The sequence below is a fragment of the Daphnia magna genome, linkage group LG4 (assembly GCF_020631705.1).
Source record: "Daphnia magna isolate NIES linkage group LG4, ASM2063170v1.1, whole genome shotgun sequence".
Taxonomy (NCBI): domain Eukaryota; kingdom Metazoa; phylum Arthropoda; class Branchiopoda; order Diplostraca; family Daphniidae; genus Daphnia; species Daphnia magna.
This window is the reverse complement of record NC_059185.1, coordinates 8,995,986-9,007,432: the sequence shown is the minus strand read 5'-3', so window position 1 is coordinate 9,007,432 and position 11,447 is coordinate 8,995,986. Positions and strand designations below refer to the sequence as shown.

General features: G+C 37.5%; 1 protein-coding gene, 1 long non-coding RNA gene and 1 pseudogene across 4 annotated transcripts; 1 reads left to right on the top strand and 2 right to left on the bottom strand.

Moving 5' to 3' along the window:
• Positions 1-1,454: 1,454 nt before the first annotated feature.
• On the bottom strand, positions 1,455-4,762 carry LOC116930777. 2 transcript variants are annotated; one of them, XR_006645280.1, is made up of 7 exons: positions 4,321-4,760; positions 4,117-4,249; positions 3,689-3,998; positions 3,434-3,623; positions 3,143-3,337; positions 2,818-3,066; positions 2,615-2,754 (listed from the first exon to the last, which is right to left on the bottom strand). XR_006645280.1 is itself a non-coding variant. In XM_045172102.1 (5 exons), exons 1-5 carry the CDS (start codon positions 4,633-4,635, stop codon positions 1,676-1,678), a joined length of 2,610 nt encoding a protein of 869 aa, XP_045028037.1. In that variant the 5' UTR covers positions 4,636-4,762; the 3' UTR covers positions 1,455-1,675. The 2 variants fall into 2 exon arrangements, 1 of the variants encoding a protein (XP_045028037.1); XM_045172102.1 differs by having other exon boundaries at positions 1,455-3,337; positions 4,321-4,762.
• Positions 4,763-5,542: 780 nt separating this feature from the next.
• Positions 5,543-8,007, top strand: LOC116930776. Of its 2 annotated transcripts, none has more exons than XR_006645278.1 (8): positions 5,543-5,677; positions 5,738-5,827; positions 5,912-6,257; positions 6,321-6,725; positions 6,789-6,898; positions 6,995-7,305; positions 7,370-7,550; positions 7,610-8,007. It is a non-coding gene; the product is annotated as an uncharacterized LOC116930776 (long non-coding RNA). The 2 variants fall into 2 exon arrangements; XR_006645279.1 differs by having other exon boundaries at positions 5,562-5,668.
• Positions 8,008-8,899: 892 nt separating this feature from the next.
• On the bottom strand, positions 8,900-10,091 carry LOC116923919 (annotated as a pseudogene).
• Between the last annotated feature and the right edge of the window lie 1,356 nt (positions 10,092-11,447).

Genomic DNA, 11,447 nt, shown 5'->3' with positions numbered 1-11,447 from the left:
CCGAACCTTTTTTCCATTCAATTAATTCAAAGGAATTTGATCCAATATTAAACAATAAGCACGTTAAAAATGTTTTTTTCTATAGATTTTCTGAAAGTGTATGCATATTTGATTTCCATCTGATTGGACCTCTCCATATACAATCGAGCGCGCGCCATGGAGTGGTACGAAATAAAATCCCGCGGTCGTGTTATCTTCATTTTTTTTTTCTATTCACAACAACAACACCGTGTTGTTGTGTCTACAGGCGTTTTCTATAGGAACTCACCCCTGTACATCTATCTACCTATCAAAACCTCCACTGGCAGATGAATCGATTATTTCTCCTTTTTGGCCTTGGCGCTTCTATCAAGTGGAACATACACACACCAACTATAAATGAGTTGGGGAGAGTTGGCTGGGTTCTAAAACAGCAGAAAATGTGTAACACATGTAGACAGAAACTAAAAAATTCCCCGTGCCAACTACACGGACAGCAAATAAACGAAGAAGAAAAACATAAGGGGCAATATCGACCATATGGCGCTCACCTGGAGCTTTTGAGCCCCGATTTTTGTGCTGTTGGCGTCGATGCTCGATTTTCTGTTACGCTCCTTCTACTCGGAATGGGCGTATGAAATAAAACAGAAAGTCAAAAATCAATTTCATTCCATAATTTTTTTTTTGCTTCAGTCGGTTGATTACAATTGTGCGCTTGATCGATGAAACGAATAAAACAAGTGTTTTGTTCTTTCCCTAGTAAAGCTTTTTGGGTTCAAAGTGGTGTGGTGTGATGCACTCATTTAAATCCCTTTATTTCTAGTGTAAAAAGGGTGCGAGTTACTTTAACGCATTATTCCCATTAAAAAACATGTTTTGTTATTTGCCAAGAAACTGCGTGTCATACACCCCTTTCATATTGGTCTAAACCTGGACATTTCCTAGGTAAAACCGTCCACTAAATTCCCAACTGAAATGATTGAAATAAATAGTTCACAAGTTTTCAGAACCGTTGTTGTCAGCGTTTTATTCCGGTGATACACACCGAGAACAGAACAGTCTTCTTATAAATATTCTAGGTGTACGCAACTAGTATTGCACGAAAATAAACCTGCATATCAGAACGACTAAATCCGGAAATAGTGTTGCTGTTTCCCACTCAGTTTTTCTGCGTTCTAATCTGGGTACTCACACTATATATGAAACAAAAATAGAAGGGAAATAAGGGGTTTGTTATACGCAGCTGAGCCGGGTTTTAAGTACGACACTTGTTGTATTTCAATGAAAAAGTTTTCAAAAAAGTTGTCGACAATGCCATCTATAGTTAAACGTGCTAAGGGGTTACATTGGCATATCACCTTTTTTGGTAAGCGCGCGTAAAATTGAACCAGAAATTCATTTTTTTATTATTAACAAGTAAACAAACAAGATTCTTACGTGCGCCATTATATATAAATGAAATAACTTACAAATTATTATATTTGAATTTTATATTGAAATACAGACAAGGTAAAATATAAATGGAATCAGGATAATAGAGTTAAACTCTCATGGTTAGTGATCAAATAGTATGGCGGATTGGTGTTACGAACCATTTTATGTTGGATACATTAGTTAACGTTATATCTGGCAATTTAGAATAATCAACCAACTTGTAAGGAACTGCGTACATTTTACATTGTACATTATTTAAATTTCATTCACCGATGAGGTCATCAAGTTTTGAAACTAAAAATGTGTCGTAGTCCGATGACAAATAAGGCTGAACGCAAGCAGGTTCTCTCACTTTAAAAAGGGAACCAATAATCAGAAACACCTTACTCTTTGGTGGGGACTCGATGAGATCTTTGCACACTACAATATTGCCATTTTTTAGTAAACATATATTATTTGGATATTTGTTAGTTAGCACGAAATCAGGAAAAACTATTTTTCTGGTACCTTTCCATTCTGTAAATGTAACGACAATCTTTTTTCCGCTTTTATTAGCTTCCAGTTTCTTTAATTCAATGTGAAACTGCTTTGAAGAATTAATTATCATACCATCCGCTGAAGTTGGCAATAGGTACTTAGACCTTTCAACTAACCTATTCCTAATTTGTTCTAGTGGCAAGTTCCCGGATGAAAGGATGTTCCTAAAAAACCTATAAAAATTTTCAAAAACGAATGCACTAAGTGCTTCTACCCCACAATCAAATTTTACTGCGTCTTCAGGTAAATGAGAGGATGCGTGAGTGGTTGGCCTGATAGGGTACCCAAAATCAATTAATTGTTGAACGTACAACTTCAAAACGCGGGACGCTTCTTTAATTTTTGCCGACGATATGGGAGAAGAGTCAAAGCCGCCAATAAGAAGCATTGCGTATTGTAGAAGAAGAAGATTTTCCAATTTGTCGGCTTGTAAAATACCACTAAAGACGGGTATCAAAATATACATCAACATATCTCGTATCTCATGATGCTTGTATTTCTTAACGCATTGACTTAGACTTCGAACATGCCTATCGAATTCAAAAGGCTTGCACAGTTTCAATAGTGCTAATCTCTGATCCACCTTAGCTAACTGTGATGAGCTTAATTTTCCTTCACTTTTTTTGCCGGCGATACCTTTCAGTCTACCTCCTACGCACCCAGCATAAAACGTATGCATGGGTTCCAAAACGAAACCGCTGACCATGGGGAAATTCAACTTATGGAGCGGGCTGAGATCGTGAAGACTGTTGATGTGTTCATCAAGGCAGTTGTCGGACTGGCAATATGTCAGGAAATCCTCGTCTGTTCGAGGGGGTGCGTTTAATTCGAGAAATTGAATAGTTTTTTTTTGTTTCTTTTTCTTACTTCTACTAGAGTTAATGTCACACGAAACACCCTTTTGCACACATCTCTCACAGCTCCAGTATCCTGAATGGCCTTTTATCCTTTTTAAATAAGAGCGCATGGGCCAATCAGCAATTACACATCGAAGCGACACTGTGAATTGACGACCCCTGGTGATCAATTCATCGTGATTGTTTGGATCCAGTCTGATTAACTCTTCTAAAACAGGAGATAAGAACTCGTTGATGTCTGGTTTTCCTTTAGAGTGTCCTACACCAACAATTATAGGAGATCTCATTTGTAGCACAATTGGTTTGTGTGATGACCGATCGGAAGACTCACTCACTGAATGAACCACAATGCAAATTGGAATGCATTCTGCTTTCTCGGAGTTGTTGAAAAGTTGTACACCATCTGCAGTTATGTCTGCTTCAAAATGAGGAATATTCATGGAAGACTGCTGAGTATCAGGTACTGCACCTTCGCCTCTCAGAATTCTCCTAGCTTCTTCCATTACTGCTTCTCCATCAAGTTGTTCAACCTTGAATGTGAAGTAAAAATTATAACCTAAGTTATCTCAATGTGAATATAAAATTGAATCACATGTTACAATAATTTCCGAGATAAAATACACTACCTTTTTTCTAATACAAATTGGTATGCATTCCGGATTAGTTTTGAATATGGTCGCGTACTGCAATAAGTCGGAATTGTGGAAGTATGATCCTGGTGAGATTCCAGAAAGTGCATTTTCTAGACCGAAATGACAGTATCTTCCATTGCCGTTAATGTTTAAATCAATAACTGGAGGTAGTGGATATTTCTTGCTAAAGAATCCAATAGTTCGCTCTGTAGCAAAACTGAATTAAAATTTGCATGAACCAAAACATACCTTGTAGTATTTTCACTTGTTGCAAATGGCTGGGGCATATCGCGCCCGTCAATAAACATAAGTTGATTACCAGAAGCTGGAAGTGTGTCAAAATCTAGGAGGGGTTTGTGTTCTTTTAGCAACTGAAGCAGGTACGTAAGGTAGCTTTTCTTTTGATTAGTGCTAGCGGCCCAATGTTGGAGAATGCGAGTGAAAGATAATATGTTGCTACTCAGTGAGGAACTGTCTGTCACATCTAAAACAGTCGTCCCTTGAAATCCATCATAATCTGCATCATTCAATTGTTGGTTGTCATCTGACATTATGACATCTAAAAAAAACAATAGGAGTTTGGGCTATAGAAATAAGGAATAGGATTGCATATTGCCACTTCTATCGTCTTCTTCGACAACTGAACTTCATAAATAATAGCAAAGAAACATGATTACCTGACGTTAAGAAATCCACACTTTTTTCGGCTTGATGCACATGTAAAGATGTTTTAACTATGCAATATTCTGGTTCAGGATCTGTTCTCATGTCAGAGTTATTCTCTATCAAATCTTTCAGCATATCAACTTCCTAAATAAAATCATTCATTCAGGTAAAATTGTTAACATAGAGTTAATAGCAACAGAAATTTAAATAAATACCAAATGGTCGAATGAAGGTTGTTTACTAATTTCTTTATTCGCTGTCGAGATTTCCATAGCAGGAGTAAATGATTGCTTTAATGCAAACAGTTCAGGCAATGTTGAGGACAATTCTTTCAAATGCGTCATAAAACTTTCTGAAACTCCGTTAGACATCCACTGATGTAGTTCTTTAACAGCAATTCTTTTCATTTTTTGCCTATATTCTGGTGTCAGACAATTGACTTTCACCTTTCTCTTTCGTTTAAGTTTACCACAGACCAGGAGGATTTCATACACCTGTTCATCACTCACTAGTTCGAAACGATTATCCATGTTTTGTGACACGAAATAGAGAAAAATTATAAATATTAATTGAAATTTCTTTAGACGTGTGAATGAAACGACTGAACAAGGTAAGACTGTCACACCGCCATGACAGTTTACTCATTCTATTCTGGTGCCGTGGAAACTGTGTAATTAACTTTCACGGCTTTGAAGTCCATACCTGCAGAGGACTCTAGTGTCGTAAGTTGGCATTTTTTAAATTTTTATAAAAATAAATTATTGTCACACCCAAATGAGCATTACCATAGTAGGTGTAAATAAAACATTATCACTCGGGAAAAAATATTATTAATTTAAGTACATTTCAACAGTAAATGCCTATATTTACAATTAGGGCTCGGCCCCGTGTCCAATGGGTAGGTATTTGGGCGAATGGGTAGGTCTTCTCGGCAAAAAAATTGGATTTGGTGGGTAACGGTTCCTAAGACTTTGTGCCCACTACCTACCCGGGTAACATGTGGGTAACACAATTTCGAAAACCGTTTCCATTACCCGGGTTCTAAACCCGGTAATCCCCGATTTCCTACCCGATTACCCGAGTTTTTCCCTGAAATCAAGTGACGCCCTTTGAATTTCCCGCCACAAAAAAATTTTTTTTGCTACCCTCCCTTTTAATTAAACTTGGGGCTTTGCAAGCCGCCATTTTCCAAGATGGCGGTGGGTATACCCGGTTTGCCCATCAAATCCGCCCAGCCTACCCACTTTGGCAAATGGACTACCCGGATCGCTCATGGGCGACTTTTTTTGGTGACGAACCGCGGGTAGACCGGGTTTTCAAGAACCGGGGCCGAGCCCTATTTACAATGTCATTATCTGTGATTTAACAAAACACACTAGAGGACACTAGGCGCCAAGTTTGTAGATGCAAGTAGATATCATAACGTAGGCCGCGGCGCACACTAGCTTTCTTTTTTTTCGGACTACTCCCTTCTCAAACGCACGGTAGCAGACGTCACCCACGTTTTTCAATGCACATACCACAGTTTAACGACTTAACGACTAAAACGACTACGAAAACTCTGTGAATAAAGTATATTAGTAAGATTTTATTTTTTCAACGTATATTTAACCTCAATCTATTGACATGCAGGGAACCAATGTTTTTAATTTTAAAAGAAGTGTAATGGAGAAAATAGTACAACCAGGGCCGTCCTGTGAAAATTTGGAGTGTGCTTTTCAGGTACTTTGAAACAGCTTACCTAGAAATATTTGTAAAGTCAACTAATTGTGTTTATCATTGTTTCGTGGTGTGCACGATCTTCAGTTAGGGAGATTACGCATACATTGGAAAGGCAACTACAATATGGAAATTGACATGATGGATGGTGCTGACGGAGGCATCATGCAAGGTTCGATGAAATATTTCTTGGGGAGAACTGTGGAAACCGATGAAGATTACAAAGAGAATACTTTCTACACCTGTGTCCCAACCACATGGATATCTAAATGCAAGCAGTTGATGTTGTATCTACCAGTGGGGCTCCATTGTGTTAGTGGCGTAAACATTGAACCTCCAAAATGGAGAAGCAATGTGTTTAAAAGGTTCCGTTTCCCCACTCCCGATTGGCTTGAATACGATATTGTACACATCCACAACCTTCACAAACCAGGTGAGATAGAATCAAGATTTATGCAAATTATATGTATTTTTTACACCCATTGATGTTTTATAGGAAGTCACGACCGAGTTCATAAATCAGCCGCTGCTGCCATGAAAGGCTAAAAAAATTTTGAAGATATATTGAAATCCGACAACGACGTTTCTTTAGGAAGAGGGGCTCGCCTAAAAATTAAGAAAAATTTCGACATTCCAGAAGCTAATGATAAACCAAAAAAGAAGAACAAGACTGATGGAACAGAAAATGAAACAAGTTTGTCAATAAATAGGACGATGGATCCTTTTTCGAGGAAGGTTGTTCCAGAAAATCAGAATGCTGAAATTGTCTGTGCTAGTTACAATGCCGTACATGCCGATGACATTACGATTGATAAAGAAGCAATGGTCAATCACGACGCAGTTTTCCCTTTGCTAGAAGATGACTGGAATTTAGTAAATAGTGATTACCGGGGCCGCAGTGGTATGTAAATATTTCAATTACTAATATATTTTTCTGGTTTCTTGAAATGTGGATCTTTATTAGTTACTCCTGTTGACCCAACTGATTGGGTGGGCCCGATTAGTCCACGACAAAAAACACACTCCTGGATATGGATACTCTAAAGCTTATCGCATCTGATTCCGTTCAACAAGGTGAGTTAAGAATAAATGAAAATGTTGTGCCTTTTATGCAAAGGGAAAAATTTGGTAAAAAAAAACAATATAATATGTCTTCCTTCTACCACACAGGCAGCACTGATCGTACACTTATGCTATGTGTGCTAGAATGCTTACAACGGATTGCAGGAATGCAGAAAACAATGGATGGCATAGAAACAAAGTTGTCTGAAAAGTTCCAGTCTATTATTGAGAAGATGTGTGAGCTTGAGAACAAAATTAAAGAGGGGCGAAAGTTAGACGTCTTTAAGATGGCCAAAGAAGATTTCAGTCACCATAAATGTGTAGTAGAGTCCCACTTAAAGGAGTTGCCAGTAAAGTCATCACATGCCGTGGAGGCTTTAAATGTTGCTTTGCGGGATGAGAAGCTCTCCGTTAGCCTGGTAACTAGCATACGTTACAAAAAAATTATACGTCAAAATCTAACGATCCATTGACGAATTTCAGGTTTTTTTATTCATACAAAAATTTCAAACAGCAAAGACAGTTAACTCATTTCTAAGGCTAATGTTTTCCTACTTAATTGCTGATTCAACTAGCAATTCAATGCAATAGAAAATGTGCCCAAGGGGAAAAGACGGTCGACCTGGATTAGCTGGATTGTATCACCTCCTGGCAGTTTTTGGAGGTTTTTCCGATCTTAAATTGTATGCTGTGTGTTTTTAACCAACTATTGGTTTTGTTTAGTTTCTGTTAGCCATTTCGCAAAGAAGAAGGGGTGTGAAGTTGTCAAAGTAGCAAGACCTCAACAACTGGTTCGGGATGCTAGAAAAGTGAACTCAAGAGTATATCGGGCAAACAACCCTAATGAAGATCTCAATAATGACGATGATGGCATTGTCCCTGATACTACCCTTAATGCAATTCAAGATTCTGATGGTGTCCTTACACAAGAACACATTGATCAACTAAATGCAGCCGTAAACAAATTTTCCCTTTGATTTTTTTTCCTTAGTCATCTATTGCAGGCCCCATTATGCGTTTAATTTATTATATTTCATTGGATAAATGCAATTGTGCTTTAGTTAAATTGTTTCATTTTCATCTGTTGACGCCTGAAATAAAATGACAGTAAACAAATTCAATTAAATATCATATATTTGCAATTATTTTCTGTTTACCGTCAATATACACATAATTTTGAAGCGTTATTAACTGGTGTAACAGACCAGTACGTAGGTACCATTCCAAAGTGGTATATTACACCAGTAAAAAAGAAGGGTTTCAAACGGGTATAAGAAGCTGTAATGTAGTGTTTGGAAATGGGGCAAACTTTCGGGGACATAACTCGAACTATAACGGGATTCATTCGGTGAAAAGCACCAGAAATAAACCGATATAACATACCCCAAAACCAAAAATAGAACGACTTATGTATACCAGTTTGATACCCGCCCTATCACGCAAACAAGTGGGTGTAACACGAATGTTTAACACCCGTGCTAAACTTAACACCGGAATTTCGAACCAGATTTAAACCAGTTTCAGCCCGACAAAACTTTACTAGGGTTTGGTCTTTTCTACGTTTTTTTTCACATTCAATTATTAAGAAAAAGGAACAAGCTTTAGGAAAGATATTGATTCACGTAAAATCCAAAGTGTTTTTATCTACAGTTTAGGCGTTATAAATGATTCCGTTTTTAACTGTACGGGAAGGAGTGGAAAAGAGCTCTCATATGGAAACTTATCATCTAATTGCTTTCCTATTTATCTCAATCTTTATAAAGGTTTATTTTTGAACCATCCTCCCTTCAAGAGGAACATGCAATGCCAAAGAAATCGACAAAAATCTGTTATTTTTCTCGCCATTATCTCGGGGTTGCTACTATCCGGGAAGAGCTGGGGGATAGAGTTGGGAGGTGTCACGTCGCACTCCCCGAAACTACTCATTAATGAAACAAAAACACGTAACATAATTTTTTTTTAACTCTGTATTTTTCACGGATCTCTATCACACAATATATAGCAATCGCATTCTTATCCATCAACCTCATCTTCAGATTCCGTTCCCTGATCGACATCATCATCTTCCGTAATTCCGCTATCACTTTCAGGTTCTCTTTCATCCAACTCATCTTCAGTTTCCGTTCCCTGATCGACATCATCATCATCCGTACTTCCGCTATCAGTTTCACCGTAATATTCGCAAAGGTTACGTATAATATCGCGACTGTTAGAATCTGTGCTGGTCTCAAAAAACCAGTGGTCGCAATCATCCAACAAGCGACTAAGCCTCTGAATTTCTGGTTGCATAAGAAATGCTTTTCCCCGCATTAAAAGATATTCACTATGAAGGTGCATATTAAATTCTTTTTCCAGTTTTTTTTGGCGTCAACCAACCCAGTTTCAAAACTCTTCATTTCTTCTTTCACTTGCAAAATTTCTTCCCTGCTTCTGTTAGTTAGCATCCAGGCATCAACCAAGTTGAAATTGTCTTGGAATGATACTATATAATAAGATTTGTTTTATATGTTAGGTTTTATATTATGGAATAAGTGGTGTTGCCGTACTATCATATGCAGACTGCCATGGAAAAACGCCCCGGTAACAGTCGTCCATGGAAACCACACCTCCATCTAGCTGCGAATTTATAACGGCAACAAGTTTCGTAGCCTTTTCAACGTATTTGCCCATCTGCTTCCTAAGCTGTATTCGCTGTTTGGAAGCATCTATGAATAACGTGGACAAGTTAATTATTTTGACCACATACAGACGTGAATATATCATTACCAGTGTCCTTTGAAATGCGATTCTAGATATTTTTAATAATAAGATGTATGCCTTCCAAATTTTTTGAGAAACTGATAGTGGAGTTTTCGCCGAAATTCTTTTGTCTAGTAAAAATTGGATTTGTTCATAAAGAGGATGCTAGTTTAAAGACATATAAAATAATGTACTTAGACATTTGCGTACTTCGACTTTCAGTTGTTGAAGTATTTCCGGTAACTTCATCAGAATGTCTCCATCAAGGTCGCTTATAGTTTTTCTCTTGTTTTCTTGTAATTTTTCTATTACTAACTTGCTCTGAAAAGTTCATTATATGACTATTAGACTACCAATGTGATTAAAAGATGTAATTCAACTTTGTTTAATTTGCCATATCATAAGACTCTTTCAATTTCTGGCTGCGGGCCAATGATTCTTGAGTCGGAGATCCAGATTTAACAATTTCGTTGATCTGTTTTAAGCACTGAAGCATTTATCCTTTAACCTTTGAATAAAGAAATTTGGAAATTCCAGCGCAAGAGCTGTCAACTTAAAGTAATAACTAACCTCCTTAAGTTTGTCATCTATCGAATTTTGTAAGAGCAACAGTTTATCTTTCCGTTTATTTATAAGTCTCTGAAACTCGCACTCATAACGAACAGAACTTTCTTCCGCCTAAATTTCGAAAATACAATTATTGAGAAAAGGTTACGGAAAAATATATTTACTAATTTCAACAATTTTTTCAACAGCTTCGGCATTCTCTCTTCTTTCTCTGTGTTTGCGTATATCATTGCCAACGTTAAATGATCGCGACTGTCTGAATGAAGGAAAAAATGACATTATGTTTTTACATTAAAAGAAGAAAAACGGTTACCAGTATTAAATAATAAGCTTACTGGATCTACCCATGTGCTTTGTGACACTACTATATCTGGCCATTTTTGAATTGGTTTGTTCTGTTGTCTCACCAGTAGTCAGGCAAGCACCTTTTAACCAGTGTCCAGAAAAGAAAATCTGAAATGTAAAATGTAAGTAAATTTAAGAAAACACGGAGAAAGATAAACAAATCAGTATAGATCTTATTGCAATTCAAAAGTACGCGACAAGCCAAAAGTCGTGCGCAGCTTACGCCGATGCGCACCACTGTGGCCTATAGCCGAACTAAAAATTGTTTTATGCTTGACTATAACCATTCGTACGATGCTTTACCACAGACGGATTGCCAGTTATTTTCCAGTTGACATTTCGTCCGTTGTTTCAGTCACTGCAGCGTAAAACCTTGTTATTAAATCGATTGCCAATAAGTTGTTAACCGCCTCTACTTTCTCAAAATCACTGCCACGCCGTTCAACGATTAAATAAAGGATAAGATGATCCCTCGTTATTGGAGGGATGAGTTTCTTAAGGTCACTTCCAGATTTGTATAAATGTAGATCAATTACAAGAGGATCATTACATTTCAGTTCTTCAATTTTTTCACAGTATGATTTAAATTCAACCTCAGGTAAACTTTTGGCTAATTCGGATAGTTTATATGACACTCGAGTGACTCGACTGCCGCTCATTATGAAACTACATCACAGTTTACTTTTTAAAATGAAAACAAACTTGCAGATTCCATGACCATGAGTGCGATCTGTCTGCTTAACGGTAAAGCATCGTACGAATGGTTATAGTCAAGCATAAAACAATTTTTAGTTCAGCTATAGGCCACAGTGGTGCGCATCCGCGTAAGCTGCGCACGACTTTTGGCTTGTCGCGTACTTTTGAATTGCAATAAGATCTATACCTGACAATACCACGCATGAGTTTTCCC

Coding starts and splice junctions, on each gene's coding strand:
- LOC116930777 (XM_045172102.1), bottom strand. CDS start 4,635: ATGGATAATCGTTTCGAACTAGTGAGTGATGAACAGGTGTATGAAATC. Junction 4,250..4,320: donor AACCTTCATTCGACCATTTG/GTATTTATTTAA, acceptor GATTTTATTTAG/GAAGTTGATATGCTGAAAGA. Junction 3,338..3,433: donor CAATTTGTATTAGAAAAAAG/GTAGTGTATTTT, acceptor TTCACATTCAAG/GTTGAACAACTTGATGGAGA.